The 23,096-nt window shown below is 45.8% G+C and overlaps 1 protein-coding gene across 2 annotated transcripts in view; it reads right to left on the bottom strand.

Moving 5' to 3' along the window:
* Positions 1 to 23,096, bottom strand: part of LOC144144879 (neprilysin-1-like) — a 119,605-nt gene that overhangs the window by 88,414 nt on the left and 8,095 nt on the right. The window contains exon 1 of one of the 2 annotated variants that reach the window (XM_077676378.1): positions 2,259 to 3,048. The exons of the other annotated variant lie outside the window; for it this stretch is intronic. Coding sequence (XP_077532504.1) covers positions 2,259 to 2,284 — 26 coding nt within the window. The 5' untranslated portion in view covers positions 2,285 to 3,048. Of the gene's footprint in view, positions 1 to 2,258; positions 3,049 to 23,096 lie in introns of those variants that run through there. 2 annotated transcript variants of the gene reach the window in all.

The raw sequence follows: 23,096 nt of genomic DNA, 5'->3' as shown, positions 1-23,096 counted from the left end.
TTTAAGATAACTGAGCCCTATACTGTCATATGTTCCAACACGCGAAATGCCGATACCTATAGTGTGAACAATTAAATAGAAATAAAAACAATCTTTCGTAATTATACAACACGTACAGGTGCCGTCATAAGTAAGTGGAACAAGGGTTTGTGAATATCACAAAATATTTGACTCACTGGCTTTATGATAGCCATTACCGGTTTACAGGAGAATTTGCAATTAGGTAGGACTCCTTTAAACGCACAGCACTGTGCAGTCAGGCAGTTTCCGGAAGAAGAAATCTTTGTAAGTTTACGAGACCATGCTCCAATTACTTTTGATGGCACCTGTACAAGTTAATGAGACATTTCAGTGCAAATTTTTGCTGGCGTTAATACGAGGTGCATCGTTTTCCTCAACGTCTTGTTAGATGTCACTGCCTCAAAATGCGTCATTGGTTTCACACAGCGTTGCTCTGTACTCAATAACGTAGTTGGGGAACCCCGTAACTATACGGCGCTTAGATTGTGCGCGTTACGAGCGATACGAGGACACAAGGCTGGGCGAAACTTATTGACGCGAAACTGTATGGGCAAACCGGAAGTGCGCGGTCTACAAAGTCGGTGGACGGGAACCGAAATTATCGCGGCCGCGACAGTATACAATTTCAGCGACCGGATTAGAGCGACTACCGCATCACGTCTGAACGGGTCTCCGCAGCAACACTTGGTTGTGGAGTTGTTGGAAAACCATAGTGGTTACGTGCCACTGCATTTCAGAGAAAAGGAAACGCGCGCGACGCCGACCGTCGTTACAAAAAACCGTTATTGAGGGGGCGTGGAATGAAACCGATACCGCTATGTCTGGCGTCCATCAACAACGCGGGTCAAAAAGGACTTCACAGCACTCTTTTGTGTTGTACGATGGATGTGAAAGCAGTGCATGGGTTTGGTATTGCGCAACAAAATGCACTGGCAGCCGGAATGAAAGTGAGGCCGTCCATGGCGTCTCGCTGTTGTCGCTTGGTCCCACAAAAAAACATTTGTCAGAACAGAGTTATGCAGTAAGTTTTTCCTCACTGGTTTTCTTGTTCAAGGTGAATTTATATTTTGGTGGTTGCGAACTATGCTACTTTCCCATTCACGCACAAGGAAGGAATCTGAATACAGCACTACTATAAATGACTGGCCACAGGCGTGAATTCGCCTTCCGTTTACAGCATCAAGGCGAACGTAGATGCACCCGATAGCAATATTTACCATTTGTAACTTCGAAATGGAGATGCTACCTTTTATGGCTGGCTTCGGCCAATCTTGTATTTTACGTGTACTGTTCAGATCTGCGATCTGCCAAAGGGCAAAATATCAGGTTTGGAGGCGACATATTCAATTATAACTGAATATATAATTCTGATACCATGTCTCTCTCGTCAGCATTGTCCCGTCTTCACATTTTGGCGTATGAAATGAGAAGAAATCCCTGCGGCGTCTCTACCCTGCTATCATTAAACCTTATTTAAATATATATTATAAAGCCATATTAGACAAGCATTCATTGCTAGCTTGAAGGGCAACATGAAGTTATGTTTTTCTTTACGACTGGATGTGAGCCCTGTTTCTTGATAATTTATCACACATTGCGATAATAGTTAGCGCTAGAGATTTGTCTGTGGCAGTAAGAAAGAAAACTGCAGACCAAATGGTGATAATTGCATTGAAATACGACCTGCGCAGAACTCGTGACTAGGAGTACGGTTTATTGCTACAGTCAGTTCAGTGCAACGTTGAATCTGCATGCTTCATGCAGTTTACAAGCATAGATAGTTCACACGATTGCGTTTGTCAACACATGGAAGTGCACTCGCTGACAATGTGCCGTACGATACGATTCCACTTTAGGTACCCCTTTCACTCATGGATTTCCTGCTCTGTTACTGCACCGCGTCGTTCAAGTGAATGACACGAAAAGCTGAGCAAGCTAATTGATATTACTCAATCAACAGCGCAACGAGACGAAACACAACTAGGGGGATACGACAATGCCCAATCTGATCGGATCTTCTTCACTGATACTCGTCATGTTAGGTCTAAGTGCGTTGTTAATTGACGATTACTCGGACTTATAGGGCAATAATGAATGGCACCGCTATATGAGTCTGCATGTCTTAACAAGGGATTTAAACATTTTCACTGAAAACAGACGGGTGTCAGAGAAGATTTAAGCACTGCCACAGGCTTTGACAATTTTCGTGAAACAGGCAATGTTTGTCCACAACTTACCTCGTGTCTGGCTTTTTCGTGTCCATGGCTGCGATCCGTTCCTCCGCCTTCGGTTCCAACACAGCCGTCACTTTCGCAATCAGTATGTCCGCAGCTCTTGGAACGAGCCGCTACCGAGCTCTGCACCACCGGGCACCTCGAAAAACGCTGACCGTCCACGCGCCACGGTGGCTCTTAACGGACGCCTTCTCACTATCTCGCTCTCTCAAACTACCCGCGCGAAAAGCACTACACCGCGAAACACAAACGACCGCCTTTCGATCGAGCACTCCCAAGAACGAGCTCCGGGACGGAAAGAAAGAAAGAAAGAAAGAAAGAAAGAGCTAGGTAAAGAAAAAAAGAAAACTCCCGGCGCAGTCTAAAAACCGCTTCGTCCGACCGGTAGTTTCACCCCTCTTCCAGCACCGATGTCTCCTTCGGCGACTGCCGATGCGGCGTGGTGTGGGAGAAGACGCTGAGGAGCAGCAGACGACAGAGCGAAGAAGAAGAAGGGAAGATGACGAGCGGGAAGATGCTGGAGCGAAAGCGTGCGAGGGGGTGGACGCCGCTGCTTCGAGTGCGCCCTCGTCGGTAATGAGCTCGCACCCGTTTGCCTCGGTTGGTTATGGGTTAGGAACTTGCGCGCATATGGTTCTCCGCGCAAAAGGTGCTGCTGCTGCTGCTAAGGCGGTGGACGCGCGAGGAGCAGCGGAGGAGCGATTGCCAGTCGGATGCGGCAGCCGCGGCGTCTTGCTGCCGTTTAGCGAAGCGGCTCGGTGTCGTCGTCGGTAGCGTCGCCTCCACTTTCCTCTTCTTCACCCGGCGGCGAGATCCGAAAAGGGGAAGGGCGCCCAGCCGCACAACATGGCCTCACCCCGCGAGGCTTCTCACTTTCCAATCTCCTCCGCACTACCTCCTCTTCCTCCGCTCCGCCATCCTTCTCCGTCCGTCTCTCTCTTTCTCTCCGCCTCTCTGTCTCTTGCTGTTCTTCTGTCGGCGGCGGGTCGCCCCAGAGGCTTGACGCTCACTTGAATATTCTGAGCGGAGTGAGCCGTCCTTGTCAGCGCTTTCTTCGGGCACTGCGGGAAGTGATCGGAGCGAATCCCGCTGTTTTTCCGGAGCTGTCTCTCTTTTTTGCCTATTCCGAGAACGTGTGTTTATTCGCGACATTTATTCTCCCTCGGGAATTCCTTTGCGTGTTGTTGGAAGGGGGGGGGGGGGGGGTAATAAATTTTTTTTTTTCTCCGTCAGACAGGAAGCTATCTCGTGCCAAAGCAGCGTTTCTCCCAAAACACTCCGAAACAAAATGTAAGAGTAAAACGTGAAAGCAAACGTTAAAGAAGGGGATGAGGAGGACGCCATATTCCTAGAAAATTGCCTGCTCTGCTTCCTAATTTTCGGGCTGTTCATATTATAAAAAAGAAGGTTCCAGTTTATGACGCTGCTCAGGATCGGGGGAATCCCTTCGGTAAGCCACGCTCTCAGCGACTGACGTCACCTACACGCAGTTTATGGGCTCTAGCTTAAGAAGCAGTATCTCAAATGTTACGTTCTGCCATCTACAAAGCTGCAGCCAAGCCCGTTTACGAAGGGCAAATGTAGAGATGTATTTACAGCGCGCATATTCATCGTCAACTCAGTTTTCCTGAAGTGTAACATGAGGAGATAAGGAAGGAGTTATAGATCAGCAGACAATGTTGACAAGGAAGACGAGCAGAGCAGGAGAAAGAGAAATTGATCCTGGCAAACACTGGGTTCCTACTGTACTTTGGCGAATCGTAATTGAGAGATAAGAGTAGAAGGATGGGCGAAACTGAAAAGGAAAGAAGAGATCTAGAATACGTAAAGTACAACACGGCCCGCACTCTTATAAGGGAATTCATCAAGCGAGTGAAAGTCGTGAAAGATGAAGGTTGCCAACTATTCGGTTTAGCGCAAGTGGTTGTCGTCGGTTGTGCAGTATGTTTCGTTTGCAAGTTTTGTGATCTTTCTCAGAACTCCGTTATATTATGGCGAAAGCATTAAATGGCCTGTTCAGCGAACAAGCGTGCGTCGGAGTCTGTAACAGCGAAAATGCTCCCATTTCGAGGCGTTCCATAGCGCACGGCATTAGCGCGAGCTTCAACTCGGCAGTTGCAAAAGTGGGTGTCTGCGGCAGTACACCGCAGATAGAGGGAGGAAGAAAGCACAGCCAAATGAAGGAACAGACACGCAGCGAAATTCCCCATCGTCGTCAACTCTCCAATTACATGGCTACAGGAACCAGTAGCGGCGCCACGTTGAGGAGACGGACCGAAGCCATCCGAAAGCTTTAAAATAGGTCACGAATCAAGGCGTCTGAAGAGGGAAAATTACAAATTCCTTCGACAACGCTTGGTGGAATCAGGGCATCTAAGGCGTTTAATTAAACATTCAAGCTTTCTTCGTCAACACCGATAAGAAGTGCTGAGATGCTCACTGATTTTCGTAAACCTTTTACAGCTCGTTCATGTCCTTGAACAAAGTTTGTTACTTGCTACAATAGTAATTCACCTTTGGACGCTTCACCTTCTCTTGTAAGAACATTTGCTGACCTCGTCCTGGTAGTTTTTAATTCAGCAGTTTTAAATGTCCCTGGTGGGATACATTTTGTGTTCAGTATACGTGTTTTACGTTGCAACAAGGCTTTGTTGAATGCATTTGTGTTTTTTCATACAACTTGCTGCTGTGCGCCCTCAAAAAGAAGGTCGATGTGGAGCATAGGCGAAGTAAAAATCAAATGGATGACTTAGAAACAAAATCATTTACGTTCATGGTTATGTCCTTCCAGCTGTAGTTACATCAAGTTAAGTTTAACAGCGGTTTTATTGCAGCCTCGCACACCCGCAGTAACTGAGAGATTCATTCATTTCCTCTTTTGTTTTCGGGCGTGGTATAGTAATCGGAAGTAAAACACAAAAACAAAGAGACCTTGCAAAGCCTGGCATAATTCCTTTCGTCGAATCTAATAATGATGACGTTAACAAAAGTAGTTTTTCGGCTCTACTGAAAGAGCAGCCCAGCGCAGGAGTCTAGCGTTTATGTTTATCAACGCGTTCCTGAACTGAGGCAATGCCTAGATGGCCTCAAACTGGACCCGAGCCAAGTTAAAGCAGTCATCGCTCTAGGGCAGACGTATACATGACCCGGGAAAACAGCACGCGCTGCAACTAGAAAAACGCATTAAAGAACGGTGTTTGTTGCGATTCTGGGGCCTGACTAATGTTCGCCGCTAGAGAAGGAACCACTTCCTTAAACGCTGAACGTACACAGGCCAGTTCTTTGCGCGTCACCGCCCGGCACTCTTCGATGTTAACAGGGAGTTTCAACCTAACCCCTACATGTGCTCTAAGTGAGTAACTGAAGCATCCCGACACGGTAAAGTTATTTCTATCTACATATTTGAACTTTTTTACGTGTGCTACCTGAATATAGGTTAAAATGAATTTCGAGGTCGAAACGTCGATACACGTATATTATAACTACAAGAAAGGTGGCACACCATTCGGATGCCTATTTAAAATGCTAGTTTGTTGGGGTTGGTAGAAAATAAACGTATGTCTGCGCTTCGGCGATAGCTGGCTCATACGCAAGAAGTTCTGAGTTAACCATACCATACCGGCACCTTAGCACATGTTCAAATGATTCTTGCATGCGCGAACCATTGCACAAATACCCTAGCTTGTGGACGATATATAAAATTTGCTCTAAATGTGAGCATACGTGCATGATAGAAAATTCATAGCTCTCTCGAAAGGGCCAAGGGTTCGTACTAGCTACTCTAGTTACTCGCATAATGACTGGGGTTCAAGTTTCAGCTCAATGAACCAGTACCCCGTCCGGGTATCCGGTTTCTGACTAGCGGAGCAAACGTGAAGCCTGAAACGTTATACACGCGCGGTTCATTTAACCGAAAAACGCGTACTGAACAGTAATGGGGTATGAAAAGCCATATCGGATATAAAAAGAAATTGCTGGCCCTAAGTTTGGGTACTCTGAAGGCCGGACGAGACTGGAAATAAAAGCATCTACGCGTTCCCTCCCCAACAGTCGCAATCTCATTTCCGCTTTCCATATAACGCCATCGATATGCGAAGGGCCTATCGAAGAACAGACTGCGAGAACAGCGACAGGAAAGGGGATTTTCCAATCTCCCTTAACGTCGCGGGTCATCGGCTGCTGCGTCATGTACAAAGTTCCGCCAAGACCCTGCAGCGGAATATAATTTTGTTTAGACTCCGAAAACACAGTCATGAGGAAGATTCGTTTTCGAAACATAAATCCAACATCGTTAGCAGGTGAAGTGCAGGCTGCACACACCTCTTTTTTTTTTTTTTTTTTACGAACGTGACTTTATATAGCTTGTCACTGAGGCTTTATAATCACCAGCTTTCAGCAAACGAGCGAATATTTATTTCAACAAGCCTACCTCCTACTTATCTCTTTGTAATGTGCCTGTTAAAAGGGGCACTACCACAAAACGCGGCATGCACACATTGTATTCACGGGTCGTCCATCTTGTGGCCGTCGCTCAGGGGCTAAGGAGAGCGTGGGGAAAAACTCTGAGGCATGGAACGTTAGGCTCTGCATGAGGCTTTTAGCAGCTTAATTCGGGGGCATGGAATAAGCGGATGAAAGTGAGGAGTAGGTCTACAATTAAAGGGACCATGCAAGGCTTCTTTCAACTTTTTTCGAAATCTTAAAGGGGCCTTGCAACACTTTCGATAAGCGCTTTCACTCTTTCCTTCGCGTCTGGAACCACTACGAAAGCTATAGTTATCGCCAGCACGGAGTGGCACTGTGGGATTTGTTCGTCGCACCAGATACGCCTTTCATTTGTGCTTTGTTTTCGTGGCTTTTCTTTTAAAAGTTGCTATCGAAACGCGTTCATTGCTGCACCTGAAGGAAAACCGGCGAACAGCCGCCACATGGCCTTAGTGACGTAGTTAGCGCCGTCGAAGAACGTCAAGACCGGGAAAGAGAGAAAAATCTTTTGAGTGAGTTAACAAGTTATCTGATGGGCATAGAGCAGTAATTTTTGGCTGCGGTACTTTGAGATCCCCTAATCTAACTTCTGGGTGTGTTGGGTGACTACGTTCTGGAAGCATATAAGATTTCAAAAACAAAGTTGAAAAAATTGTTGCGGGGTCTCTTTAAATGCTTGCAGAACGCAGTCAACAATACACCCAGTACTTAGAATAAGGGGGCCACAAAGTACCTCAGCCACAAATTACTGCTCTATGCCCATCAGATAAGTTGGAAATTTGCTCAAAGGGTTTTTCTCTATTTGCCATTGTTGGCGTTCTTCGACCGCTACAAATACGTCACTACAGCGGTGTAGCGGCTACTGGCCGTCTTTCTTTCAATTGCAGCAATGAACGCGTCCGATATCCACTTTAAAAAAACAAAGCCACAAAAGCAAAGCAGAAACGGAATGCATATCTGCTGCGACGAGCTAATCACGCAGTGCCGCTTTGTGCTGGCGATAACTACAACCCTCCCGGTGCTTTCAGACACAAAGGAGAGACTAAAGCATTTTTCGGAAGTGCTGCAGCGTCCCTTTAAATGTTACGGTAAAGACACTCCCGCACAGTCCGTCTATAAACAGCCGAAGGTACAACAGACAGTGGGTAGGCAAGTGCTTTCACCGCCAGTGCTTTCCCTTCCAGTGCTTTTCCAGCCTTCTGCGGATGTTCCCTAAGACAGTTCGGCTATGAAGGAATGTCATAGAATCTTTTCTACTGAGAGTGCAGGGTCTCTCGCGGCAGCTGCCTGATCCTTGTGTGGTCTGGCGCCCGACTACTAGTCTCAAATTCTCGGAAAGAACCACGAATTTCCTATAAACACAAAAGCCACTGTATGTTTTTCTGTCTTTTTCGTACCGGTAACGCACGAGCAAAGTAGGGGCTCGTGTAGATCACTCACAACCGCAGACGACAGAATGAAGTTGCCTCAAAAAATGGAGGCACCACATTGTATATTACGCTTATACAGTACTCCTCGTATAGTATACTGTATTTCACAGAAAATTAATAGGCCAAAATCCTAGCACAGTACCTGCTGATAACGCAGTCAGAGTTAGTTTATTCAGTATATAAAACAAAAACATTCGTTTTTCCCGAATTTCTCCTTATTCGAAAGTCACAGTATACTTTACTTCTGTACTGTTCAGAACTCGTTTTCAATCAAATAATTGTTGCAATGAAAGGCACTTTGTAATATGAATGTTCATCGCTCGCAATGTTTTCTTGTAAAAATATGGTCGCACAGTCTCTACACAATATAGCACTTCGCTTCCGTCCAATAGTACTCTTTATTTCTCATTCCTATCTTAGCATTGCACTAACAAGCATTTGGTTCTGCGTCTAAACCATACTCCTATATCTTTTCCCGCTAAAAACATGAGTTAAGGATGTACGCGCCTTCAGTCTTCTGGTGTGTTTTACTGCCATAGTGGCAGGAAACACGCAGTGCAAAGAACAATGAGGTCAAGGTGCTCTATTGTTTAACTCGATGTCATCACGGGTACAGGGAACATAACTGTGGCAAGGACATCCTTAAAGAATCAATCTAGATTAATTACTACACCAAGAATTATAGCCTAGTTGAGTTTTTGCCGCCTAAATTTCAAACTCAGAGTAACATGTTTGAAGCATTGCTCTGATACACCTTCAGCTGCAGGAAAGAAAACGCCCGAATAGATTCCGAGGTGAACAGCCCAGTGAAAAAACTGCACCGACGACGAGCACTCCTTGCCGGAGACGCTTTATCAGATTTCTCGGTATCACTGCATCGCGTATTCTCACTTTCCCACCCGGTTTTCGCGAATACATTTCGCTCCTGCGCAGCCATCTATAGGGTTTGACAGCAACAAACCATGCACTCACCACCACGAGTGTGCGCCCCATGCGTCATCTGGGGAAAACAGAAACTAGCGTGCGCTTGTGATCAAGCACGGAATGATCCCAGTGACATATTTATTGTACGCAAAGTGATTTTTTGGGAAATACTGGTAGCAAGGTCAGACGAGTATATATAAAAAAAAAGCTACGAAGTCTGTCCCGCCGTCGGTTTTCTAGATTTCATTCAACTCCAAGTTGCGATGTATAGAAATTTCTATGGATAGCGCCATTCCTGTGCGAAAGGCTTAAGAAATACCGATTGTTTTTCTGCTGTTAATGGCTCCCTTCAACTTTCCTTTTATTCTCGTACCAACCATATCCTTCACTGTTGATATCGCGATACGTCGGCTGTCATCCGTTTCCTGATATATTTCTTATGTTTGCATTCGTACCACGGAATTACAAACAGAAAATACTTGTTAATGCAAGAGCATTGTATGCCTTAAGAGTCGAAAAATTCTACGTTGTTGACCGTTTGAAGCGGGCAGTAGCAAAAAGCCTCGCAAAGCGTGAAACTGGGCGGGGGGCTGCTAAACGAGACGGCACGTGAGAAGAACAAGAGCGATTCGATTACGGAGAGCGCTGAATCTAGGGCCCTACCAATAGAAGGTGATTGTGTTTATAAAATTCTAAATAATATTATTATAATAAAAACTGGCGAAGCTTGCACTAAGTCCCGCAAGACTTGAAACATAACGAAGCTGCAGGATTTCTTTCTACGTTAGCACTGAATGACACATCACCACTCGTTTGTGCAAGCTTGAAATTGTTTATTTACATGTTCCGTCGTCGGTTTGCACTGTGCTGGTATTTATCGTCATATGCATCGATATTGTCGTGTTCTTAAATCCAAGCATTCATGCTATGTAGCGTTTGACGACAGCTGGGGCGCAGCGGCGGCGCGTGCGTGCACGACGCATGCGCGGCGCTCCTGGAGTCACGTCGAGGTTCCGTGGACTAGGTGTTGCGCCAGCTGTGGCATTGTGGGTTGCTAGGCAACGCGAAGCACTCAAAATTTTCGCAAGTTTTTTTTTTTTATGCTAAAGCCACTGCGCGAGCTGCGGAACCTCGGCGGTCACTGGGAGGCACGCGCTCACGAGAGCTCGGCATTTTGTCGCTCCTCGGGGCTTTCGCCACTTTTTCGTTCTTACTAAAGCCACTGTGCGTGCCAGCTACACTCGGCGGTCGCCGAGAGGCACCAGTGCTCGGTATTTTCTTGGTGTTTTTAACGGTTTACGCGCCACACATTACGGCCAGCTACAACAGCTCCGCTGTTAAGAAACAATTTTTCTCGGGTCACTTACGTATAGCCAGGGGGAGCCACAGCACTTTCGCATTCGAAGAACTTAAGCAGACGTAGTTACTGAGACGAATTTAGACATCGGGTATGTATTTATATGCATTTTTAGAGCTTGAATAAAATATTTAGTGACATTCGATGTAAATTTAACTGTATGAACTGTGCAAGGAACACTTGTACCGACAGTACCTCAATAGCCAGAGCGGAATTTTATGACGCATCAAGGGGCATACTCCTGAATATTCTTGCGCGCACATACCTGAACTACGTAGGGCAACTTCCTCGCGAATAATGTTTGTACGGTATGTTTTTCCTTCAATGGTATTGCATATACAGAACTTGACACTCACTTTCGCGCCATTGCCCTTGGATTATCCGCAGCGCACCTTCGCCCCTACAGCACAGTGGGTACAAAGGCGTTCAGAAGCCGCGGCATAAGGCAAACGAAAGCTAATCGCATGCACATATGCAAGAAAGACACTCGTAAATGAGTGGAAACTTAGCTCTATTTACGCTCTCAGTTGGGTATAGGCTAGCAGATTGCTGCTGCTGCTGCTGCTGCTGCTGCTGCTGCTGCTGCTGCTGCTGCTGCTGCTGCTGCTGCTGCTGCTGCTTTGTTTTACCGGAAGTTCGTTGTTACGCTATTCCATTCAAACTAGAAATGACCCGAACTACAGCCCTCGGACGAGCATACGAAACACCAATATTAAAGTAGACGACCAGTCATTGGCTGCTCACAAGTCTTTGAAATCGCACGTCGTGAGTCCGTGCTTCCTGAATATCCATCTCAAGACTCAGCACGACCCATACGGTAATAAATGATATACAGCACAAGTACTGCGTGTTGTGGACACGTGAAGCAAGAACCCTATGACCTTGAGTGCTGACGGTAGCAGTAGACCTGTGTAAGCTGCAAGTAAAAGAAAAGTCCAGCAGAGTCTGCGTGTTCGACCTTATGCATAGAGCAATAAGATAGAAAAAAGAACGGTAGTCTAGAAGGAGATGAACACATTTCGTTTTTCGGGAGCATTCCAGCCGGGTAGCGATGCCTCTGCTATCGAATATTGCGCTGCCTTCGTTCCGTTGCATAATTCAACGGAACGAGTCAAGCGCAATGTTAGGAATCAACGTCTTTTGCCCCTGGGACGTTGTATTCCCCCGTAATACACCCAGCAAGCTAGAAATGAGATATGCGATCGGTTGTAATTTGAGGCACGGGGCCTCTGGGTAAATTATTAAAGAGGGAATATGCCCTCAAGAGCAAGTATTCGCTTGTTCCTGCGCAATCACCTTGCGCAACGGTGTTTCGAAAGCAGTGTTTACGAAGGGAAGTCCGATAGATCCTCCGCGCCCACCCTAAGGGCTATCGCTGGATGTGAACTCGACTCTTGGGTAAAATGCTGTATAGCCTCGAGGGGAAGGGGAGAAATAGTGATGCAGCTTACGTAAACGTCATTACTGGATGTTTTTTAGATATCGCTTACGTGGCACTCGTCACGTATCTTGTTTCGACCCTATTATGTGCTTTTGAGAAGCCTTGGAAGATTTAACGTGTAATATACTCTAGTTTCAAGCCCCTCAAATTACCTGGGATTCCTCCTCATCATTAACCATATAGGCAGTTGCGCCCCCTATCATACCTTCCATTGATTATAATAAAAGTCAAAAGACAAAATCCTTTATTTTCCTTTTTGACAAAGGAGGGGGCAACCGCAAGAAGCCGCTGGTTGAGGCGGCTTGACGAGGCGACTTCCCCGAACATAGGAGCAAGGTTACATACCTTGATAAATATGAAACAAATTGGAAAAGCTCTTACGAGATATTATGTGCGTCACATTGCATCCTCTCAGCCATGGAGTACACACATAATGAAACACAAATGACTCGGAAAAAACAGAAAAGAAAACAAACACCAAGCTCAATATTGACAGAACATGCATAGATACACACACTTATACATAACTAAACTTGTTTCTTTACAGGTTTATAAAATAATTTAAAAAATCATGATAGCCTCCAAGATCCGCACTGACAAGGGAAATTCAAATATAAAAAGAAATAAAAACACCACATCCACTATTACGGTAACAGTGTGAATTCATGTACAATAGTAATCTGTATAGCATAGGTTATTTTCTAAACTGAATTTTTTTATGTGTTTCTTAAAAACCACGGCAGCGAAAGAGAAATTACTTATTCCTTTGGTTTTATTAATTGTTCTGACGCTCTGAACCAAGACTGGTTGCGTGCCGTTGTTTGTCCTCGCTTTGGGCGCATGCCTTTTTATGCACCGGAGTGAGTACTGCGTAGGTAATTCAGGGTCTGTTGCCAAGCCCGACTTGTCATTGCACACAATTTGTAGTGGTTTTAGAGAATATACCTGATCGGCTCTAAGCATGCTATATTTCAAAAATAGTGGTTCTGTTCTTAAGGTGATTAGGACCTTTGTAATTTATATATAATACCTTGCATAATTATACGCATAGGTTAGCGGTTGCCGCTAAGCTACAACGAAAAGTTTATACCTAAAGTTTATACATAAGTTTATAACTAAAGGAAGTTCTCAGTTTCGGTGCCTAGGACTTTACGCCCATGGGCGGACTTGCGACTTTTTTCATCGCATACTTGGACAGTATAATAGTTGTTATTGATGTTTATTTTATCAATTGACTTGTATATACTCAACATGTCAGATGCTGTTGGCGACACCGGTATTGTTGGAATATCAACTCCGCGCTACCGTTTACCATTCAGTCGCTATGCATTTTCCGGGAGAATAAATTTGTGCTGCATTCATGTTGTCTGTTGCCATGCCTCCAGTTATTCTACTTATATAATGTGGCTCTCGCATTCGAAGCAAGGTAAAACCTTTACATGAATATTCGCGCAGAACCCGTTCATCGTTAGACGTGGACAAGGGCATCTGAATGCGATGCATTTCCGTGGGGGCCTCTGTGTGCCTAGAGCAGAAATGCACGGAGTTTCGGCTGCGTGTGCTGTAAGGCTCGTTAGCTTAGACGGAATGGCTGGGCCTATGTCGTGGAGTTTTAGACAGAAACTCAAATGATTTCAGTCATTTCCCCGTATCAATTGCTCTAATGCGTGAAGTCGATAGTCCCAAAGAAAAAAGTTTCAGTGCTGCCTGATTCATTTCTGTAATATCATGCTTAACGGGGTACTTCTGAAGTCTACTCTGCTTAGCCGCCACTTTTTGGAAAACCTGTAGAGACCGTTTCAGATTTTTTATGCAACAAACTTTTGTATTTTATTTTCTTAGAATTAATTGTTTCAAACGATTTGATTTGGAGTCAACTCCAGCCTTGGAGTCATGTATTAAAAGGTAGAAAAGGGGGAGGGGTGATTGGGAAGCGGGACTTATATAAAAATTTTAAACTAAGGGTTTATTTATTTATTTATTTATTTATTTATTTATTTATTTATTTATTTATTTATTTATTTATTTATTTATTTATTTATTGTAGTGTTTAACGCGCCGACGCAATGCAGGCGGTGAGGCGCGTCGTAGTGGAGGGCTCCGGATTAATTTCGACTGCCTCGGGATCTTTAATGTGCGCCTAAATCCGCAACACACGGGCGTTTTTGCTTTTGGCCTCAATCAGAAAGTCGCCCGCCACGGCCGGGAATCGAACTCCGCGTCCTTGGGATAAGGATGAATGCTGGCGTTTCAGATACATTTGAAGGAGGATGGGGTCATCAAGTGGTTTTCTGTACCTCCCGTAGGCGCGGGGGATCTTGGAGTCTATTAGTTCGGTTTGCAGCAGCGCCAAAAATCGTCGTATCAATGCTTGCCAGATGTTTTTGGTGGCTTCGCAACCCCCTTTAATGTGGAAAGGGTGGCTGCCGACCCTCTATGGCACAGTTTGAAATGCCGGCTGGAATGCTCGTGCAATCTCCTGATTTTTCGGTGCTTTTGTCCTTTGTAAAACAGAACCAGGCCTGAACAACTAGTGTGATGGTCATGTTAGCACTACCGCATTTGGGCGATTCCAACGCGCACCTTTTTTTTGCTAAAAGTAGCCATAAAACTTGCGTGCGCGTTAAAATCAGGCTGGGAACCAAAACCAGCTCTTAATGTTTGACGCCTTAGTTTTAATGTCAGCATGAGCTGGATAAGCAAGCTTATGCGGCACAATGGATAGGCAGCTACCACAGTTACGTGCGTAAAATAAAATGACTTCGGCCAACCCCCTTTTCTTTTCATCTGCGTGGTAGAATCGGCTTCAAATTATTATTATTTTTTTGTAACTTTCATAAGTACACTTGCCTGAAAGTCACAATGGGGCGCGTTAAAATTGTGAAAATACGGTGATCCATGACGCTGTTCTTCCCATAAATCAGGGTAGGGATGAGAGCGCCTTGTTCTTGTGTACCTAGGATTCTGAGGGCGTCTCATCGGCTTTCCATAGTCAGTAACAAGAATTGATATCAGTTTAAAGAAAAAGCCGGAAGAATGACATCTTTGGCTGCTTCGCGAGCCGCTTCAATTGGCGGTGAGATCTTTGAGTGGCGCCCCCTGGCTCTGACGTCGGCTTAGGGATTCGCGCCGCTGTCGTCTGCTACATTCCGCTTGTGAGGGGCAGCAGTGCCTGGGCTAGAAATCGCCCGCTTCATTGCTGTAGTGCGTTAAAAAGCGTATTCTAGGAACTCAGTTATTTTGCCAACTTCTGACGCATCTGAATAATTTCAAGCTGTATCCCCCACAAGTTTGCAACACACGAAGAGATAGAGAACAACTTTCTTCAGAGTATCGGTCAGAAGATCGTGTGTAACTCGTCCTTTCTTACTTATTCGCAAGGATCAGCGATCAGAGCTTCTCGACAAGTATTCAAAATGCGTAGGCCTCCCTGCAGTATTTTTGAGATGCTCCTATGAAGACTCAACAGTCTAATAATACTACGTACCAAGCAGCGGCCTCTACACGCTCATCGCACAGCAGGAAATAAGCGGCTTTCTTGTGTTTCTTTCGTTGTTGTCTTGTATCGGATTAATGTTTCTTGCTTTTTTTTTCTGTCCAATGCATTAATTTTTCTGCTCCATCACCAACTTCTTATTAGGAGGTTTCGGGATGTTTGGGAGCCTCACAATAGTCGTGTAGATGTTTCCTTCATTTTGTGTGGCATACATTCCCTTCTTCACAAATTGGCTTTCATTACGGCTGCGTGCAAGAAGGTGCATATCCGCAGCGTGCTTTGTTTATTCACATGCAAATAAAATGAGACGGTTTGTGCTACGCCACAGCGATCGCGCCCTAAACAATGTGGTCCACAGTACTCGAAGGCGGCTTTTGTGCTCCGAATTTCTATCGTAATTATATCGTTATCATAACGACTAACGTAATAAATAGTATACTTGCATATAATATAAGACTCGAAACCGAAGAAGAATTCCAAGTAGCTCTTTATTGCTTTTCAACTTTTCCAGGCGCGAAGAAAAAATCCTATTCTACTCGGGATGGCGTTCTATTATTTGAAGAAAATTACTTTTACTCTCTTGTCCTGGACTGAGGACCCAGCCCACTAACCAGATCGATTTAATTGTTAAACAAAGTTTTCCCGTCCTCCCCTTACTCCTCCTCCTCTTCTTGAGTGCAGTTTTCCTATAACGCATATCCGAATATCTGGAAGATATGGCTGTGCAAAATGTTCCGAAATATCCCTCCAGGTCTTAACAAACATATATCTGTTACTATAAATTTAACGAAGACGTGACTCGTTTTGCTCAATAAACCTCCATACTGGTTAGATGCCTGGTATAGAATCAGAACGCGCGTATATACACACTGGAACTCAACCTACAGTTTTTGCAGTCTATAAGTGCATGTCGGCAAACTTTCATGCCTTGACAACGTAAAGTGATGTGACAAAACGCGTCCGAGCGTTCGGCAAGGTTGCAAAAACTGTTTTACCTTAAATATGATTACCGGGAATCGTGATGCCTTCTGCCAAAGCCGACAGCCCTGAAGGCCTAGAATTTGTTTTGGTCTTGTATTCTCTCTGTTGTCGGTTACTAGCCGCTGGCTCGAAAGATTGCTTAATAAAGAAGCTGACGCCTAGCTCCGACTCTTCGCGCTCCGCACAGGACCGGCTTCGCAAGGAATGGGGTGGCGCCGGCAATGTTTCTCCCGTAGCGGTATCCAAAACTATACTTTAATTGACACCATGAGATAGTGTATGCGATTTTAAGCCTATTATTATGATAAAACCCCACACGCCAATTCTGGTGCGTACAAGCATCAGACGTTGACCGAGCGCAAAGAAACAGCCCTCTCAGGATTGCTCTCCCTGAGGGAGAGCAATCCTGAGTGAAGCAGACGACAAATGCGAGAATCCCTAAGCTGACGTCACGGAGGCGCGCTTCGCAGCGCCGCCTGTGTTCGCGCTCACCGCCAATAGCGGGAGATGTTGGCGTGACAGGGTAACTTGCGAATCCAAACACACCGATCGCATTCGCGAGATTCTCTGGCTGGGGCTCGAAGTCATTGGACCACGGGGAAAGAACATCTCCGTCACAATGTCGGGTATGTGAGAAGTGAGAACTGCTCCGACAAAACTTCAGCTGCGCGTCTTGTGCCGTCTAGCAGGGCTCTAAGATCTGCTTCCTTGCAGCTGAATGGTCATCGGAATCAACACCCGTGAGTGTTGTCTTTCCGGTGTTGAGAAGATGGGCCATGCGACGGACCATTTGCACTCACCGGTGCGTGCTGTATCGGTGTTCTTGCAGGTGTTAATAATATCTCGCTTGTGCCCCCCCCCCCCCCCCCCAAGAAAAAAAAACTCTTTCTGTTGAGAACAGAGGATGTCTCGTTTTGTATACCCACTTTATAATAAAAGAATCCCAATCTCGAACTGCCTAAAACCGTTCTGTTTGGATTCTGTGCGGAACGCAGACGTTGCTAGATACGCATCGCAAATGAACGCACGCGAACGAAGTCAGCCGTCGTGTTTATTGTTTTATTATGCAATCCCAGTTTTACATCAATTTTTTTTTTCCTTTTCAGACAGTCAACTTCCTTCGGCATCAGCGCAACAACAATATAACGGGACGTGTTCGCGAGACACGCGGAACGAACGCCGGCAATAAAATTCAGAGGGGAAAAGAGCTTTGTGCAGTCGTGCGTGGCTTCCCTAATGCCACAAAGTTTCGGCGTGCATACACACTCGGCTACCGGGTGAACACTTCTCTCGCGCGCACCCCCCCTTCGTGGCATTGACGCCGTGTTTACAGGGTAACTTCACTTCATGTGATTCTATTAGGCAAGAGGTGTAACCCTGGACAGCTCATGCGCGGTAGGGTGCGTTATGGCGGCCGTGCCAGCTACTTTCACGGCCCACCACAAGAAAAAAGGCGCGCGCGCTTCAGCCTGCGGGGTCTTAGACGTGCCGGCGGCGTAACTCTCTTTATCTCGGGACCTCGACCTCGGTCCTCCTGAATGTCAAGCGCGCACATTCACGTGAGCGCCGCAAAGAGCGTCGCTTTATGTAAATGTACGCCCGTAGCTCAGAAACGGAAAACTTCGGCTCTTTTATTGCTGTTTCCCCCTAATTGATGTCACAAGCAGCGATTGCGACAGGAGGCGAGAGCGAAGCGTTGTGCGCAACTGACTTGGACAGCGGAAATGAAGCACGTGAAATTTTACGATTAAGCGTTCTTTCCGAGCCCTTGTTTGTGTTTCAGCGAGGGCCGCTTTAAAAGCACGATTATTATGCACACCGGCGTGGCTTTGCCACGAGCCGACCGTAAATCAAGCGTTATTGTGTCATCTCTCGTATGACGTTAAGGCAACGTGTTGTAGAATAAATAAAGTGGATAAAGGGTTGAGGAAAAGTAAGCCCTGGCAACATTGCACGGGTGAGAAATCTTGAGAAGAGGAAGATCGGGTTGTAATATATACCACTCTCGCGTCGTGGCAACGATATTTTTGCGCAAAGAGGAAATTTCTTCCCCGCTATGACTTCTTTTAAGGTCTCGAACACCTTATCTATTCCTCCAGATACAATAGGAATGTTGCCTTCAAACCAATAACCCCCCCCCCCCCCTCCCTTTTTAAATTTCATCATTCGGTGTGCAAGCCTTTGATGAGCACAATACATTTCCTGCTCTTTCGCAGTTCGCTGAGATTTAAGGAAAGTCTGTTATCACATAACCGCCAACGTGATTTATTGAAAAATTTCCAAAAAGAAGATTTCACAATTCTGCCGCTACTTCGTTATTCTTTCTTCGGGGAGCCATGTTCGAAAGGTGGAGAAAAATTCAATAAGACGTTAAGATGCTCGGGTTGACGAGCTATAGCTTCATTTCTCTGTAATAGATTTTTCTTAGATTTTTTGATTTTGTAATACGTAGAACCCAATGGTCTCTTTTGATACTGGAGGCAAAAACACAACGATTTTTTGGTACAAGACTTTTGCTCGCGCTAAACTTCCTCGCCTCGTCTCACCTTCAACAACGGCGTGTCCGTTGCCTATGTATGGCTTCGGCTCGTGCATGTAAGGACCACATAAGATTTCTATATTTTATGTTAGCACTCCCCGATTCAGTCAAGCAATGCTTTCAGAAGCCCCGCAGGCAAGAAAAGGCTTTCGTAGCTAAAACAACGTACAATAAGATGTTACGACCAAAAGATTTTAATCTTTCCGTAACAAACGCTTGCCTTCCGAATTAGTCGTAAGATACCCTATTATTAACAGCGGAGCAACACCGAACTTACGCTGAAGATGCAACTTTCGGTGTGGCAGGAAAAATACCACGAAAGTGCGGAGCGACCGTGAGCGCGTGCCTCGCGGCCAACGCCGAGCGTTCCCGCCACGCGCAATGACTTTAGCAAAAAATAAAATAAATAAAAGAAGAAACTGGCAGGAACCAGGAAGAGCGAAAAAATGCCGAGAGCTCGTGATCTCGTGCCTCGCGGCGACCTTCGAGTCCGCGGGGCGCGCAGTGGCTTTAGCCCTCCCCTCTGACCACACCCCTTTCCCTACCCCTTGAGCTCAGTAAAGAACGTTTTTCACCACCACCACCACCCTCCTCCACCCCCCCTTCCACCACAAAAAAAAAGAGAAAAACTCCAGTGCTCTCGTAAAGCGCTACTGCGCCTGTAATGCTTGGCATGAGGAACACTATGATATGAATGCATATGACGATGACTACTTCTAGTTCCGTGCAAAGCAACAACGATACATTTAAATAAACAATTTGAAACTTGTACAAATGCGGGGGGATGTGTCCTTCAGTGCTTAAATACAGAGAAATCCTGCAGCATCGATATGGTTTAAGCATTGCGCCACTTAGTGCTATAGCTTCGCCAGTTGAGCTAATGGAGGTCTACAATGCTGAGGATGGCTTTGCGTCCACCGCTGCCCGCGAAGAAGACGATGACCGCTTCTATGCAGGTGACAACGATTACTAGGAACGCAACTATGCAAATCAACAATGATAGTGAAACTTAACTGTGTGTCCGGCAATGCTCACAACAGCTTCGCCATTCAAGTCTTGCGCGTGAGTACAAACTTCCCTGAATATTTTCATAAAAAATTACCATCCCTTCCTAACGAAAAGTAAGAGAAGTGCAATCGATCGTCAAACTTTCAAAGACCCAAATCGCAAGCGAAGAACGAACCCATGCGACGATTTTCCGCGTACTAAGTAAACACATCTGCGAACGATCTAAATGTGAACCGATACCTGGTTTATGAGATAAAGGTATACTATTGTACTCCTTCAAGGTGGATGCGTGTATTGTCTTACCTAGAACCGTTTCTATTTCGCGATTTTCTAGTGACCGTTTTGGCACAATGGAATCCCGGTTTTCACGTGTGTCGAGAGATTTTATGAGAGCTTTTCGGTCGACAAACCGGTCTATGGCAAAATGTATTCGTTTTTTGACAGGACGCCATGGTTCCCACTAAAAAGCTTTCGCTTTAAAAATATGTAAGTACAGCAACCCGCGCACTGTTAAGCACGAACCTCCCGTACGACTAGCACAGGGCACAAAAAGGACAGAAAAGGCTATAGTTGGGCGTAGACGGCAACATAGTCGAGGGAGAGCGAGCGAACGAACTTCAATAAGTTTGGCAACGTTAGCCGAGCGAAGACGCCTGGATTGCTACGCCAGGTGAATGTGGTGACAATGACAACGAAGGTGGGGATGACGTTGAAGAAGTTGATGCGCACCGGTGCGCTCGCTCATTTACAGTGTCTTTTCAAGACAGCTGTGCTTCGCAGGTACGCGATCAGAGCTTCTGTCCTGAATGCGTCAAGCACCTTTGAGACATGACCACAGACCTAACAAGTAACTCGGTCGAATGCCGAGAGAAAGCGGCAGTCGCAAAGAGGATAGAGGGAAAACTCTTCGTGCACTGAATAGTGCACATTCGCAGACCAGGGGCTGCAGGTTTTCCCGCACATAGCAATGCGGGTGGATGGGCGGCCAGGTCCCTTTTAACTTAAGGAGGCAGGGTCGCGTGTAGACGCGACTCACCAGCATGAGCTGCAGTATTGCTTCTCCTCGCTTGGAGAGTCCAAGTAGCATCTGGAATTATGCTGTGTCGACCAATAGAATTATTGCGGTTCGTAATGATGCGATGTGTCAGCCCAGGTTGAACTGTGGGGGTTCTACTCCACTCTGGACGCAAGAACTGAATCTTCTTTTCAGGAGAATGGTATCGCAATTTCGGGTGCATGATGGTCATGCGCGATGGACGCTGTAATGTCAACCTTCAAAATACAAGTTATTACAGAATGGGTAGGAAGTCACTGGAGTGCTACGTGGCCGTGCGCTTGTAGAGCTTGGAGATGCAGAGTGTATCCCGGTAGTCCGTGAAGATAGCCCACTTTCGTGCGGAGTGCTCGATTGTGTAGGCAGAGTGTCATGTGAAAAACGTGAAGTATTTTCTTTCCTAGACGAACTAGTTTCACACGATCCGTTGGTGTTCACGTCACAGTTGTACTGGCTTGTACGTAGATGTGAGCATTGCTGCGCCGCTGATAACTGTTACGTATACCTCTCAACTGAATCGCGGCAGAGAAACTAGCATCCGGATTTGAATCTTTAACACGGAGTATAGTTCGTATAAGAGTACCTGAAAGTATAAAAGAACAACAAAATGACAGCACACATTTCACGGTATTAGTCGGCGGGTGGCTCTGAAGCGAAAATGCGTTTTTCGAGTGAGCAGGCAGAGGCTGTGAGAAGACAAGCAAACAAGTCAGCACACACCGCACGAGGCACGTAGATTTTGCCCTTTCTGCGTCAATCCGTGGGTTGTGTCATCCATCCGTTACGACATATATATCTATCGAGAACTGGCTTAGGCTAGATTCCAATTTTCCTCGTTACGCGGCTTCGTTGCCGTTCTTCGCAGATCGTCCTCCATGCTAACCCCTGTTTCAATCCTCGCAAAGACGGCAGCCAGCACTGCTTCTCGAAGACAGCATTGGAGTCGACAATGGCGAAGGCTGAACATACTGGACAACAGCGCGAAGACAGGGATGGTGAAAAAGACAAACACAAGACAAACCGCGCTCCTGTGTGCCTTTTTCACTTTCCCCGTCCTCGAGCTGTTTTTTCAATATGTTCGGTTCAAACCAACTACGCGCAAAGAAGTGAACTTGTGCTTTCAGGAAAATATTTTCTATAAATTGTAATTTGTGCAACAACTCTTGCTCGTTCCTTTTTGTTTTGTGTTTGTAATATTATTGTATTTGTTTGTTACGAAACTGCGGATTGTTATTGCTAACACAACTGCTACGTTGTTTTGTGTGCGATGGTGGTCGCGGCACCGCTCGAATTCTTGTTGCTTTAGACGTCTTATTAGACTGCTTCCTTAGTTGTGCACCATTCTGTCCGCGAATAAGGACGCAGCCTTAATGATAGCTTTTTGTCCAAACACTACTTCACAGCGGAGTATATGGAGCACATACGTGACCGCCGCTTTTGCTACCAAGAAGTTCAAATCTGTTGTGGCATCCTATCTGCTGTCTAATCACACAAACGCTTTCCGGGGGGTCGGCATTAAAATATTTGGGTAGTTGGGTAACGTTGCTAAGAGTGACCGGAAATCGTTATTCTGCGCGGGGCTTTTGCTCCTGGCCTATCAAGCATGCAGTTCACGGAGCCTATAGAGAGCTCCGTGGAAAATATTTGAGTTGAGAAATACGCTTCATTTACTCTTTAACGCCTCCCCGGAGGCCTACAATTCGCCCTGCCCGACTTTAAATTTGTGTCGTTTGCTCGCAGGGATAAACCGTACTTTTTAAAAGCGAATATGTTGTGCAAATCGTCTGTGCATGGTTAAGGCATAAAGTTGGGCTAGTTGATTATCTGACTGCATTTTACTAGGGAAAAATAGACACGGACGAAGAAGAAATACACATGGCACTCGACACAGGACACTAGCAAGTGTCCTGTGTACTTCTTCTCCGTCCGTGTCTATTTTTCCCTAGTAAAATGCTGTGCATGGTGTCCGCCGTTAGAGAGATTGGCCACAATATTTGCCAAAAAAGAAAAAAAGCCCAGCATTCGCCGCGTGCCTCGAACGCACATTCGCCAAGTCAAGTATACCCACTCAGGGAAATTGCCCAACATTGGGCAATTGGGCAACAGGGAAATTGCACACACACACA

Source organism: Haemaphysalis longicornis, unplaced genomic scaffold, assembly GCF_048455015.1.
Source record: "Haemaphysalis longicornis isolate Haplotype H1 unplaced genomic scaffold, Haemaphysalis longicornis Haplotype H1 scaffold_7, whole genome shotgun sequence".
In the NCBI taxonomy this organism is placed as follows: domain Eukaryota; kingdom Metazoa; phylum Arthropoda; class Arachnida; order Ixodida; family Ixodidae; genus Haemaphysalis; species Haemaphysalis longicornis.
Note: the sequence above shows the minus strand (reverse complement) of the source record. Positions and strands in the feature narration are given on the sequence as shown.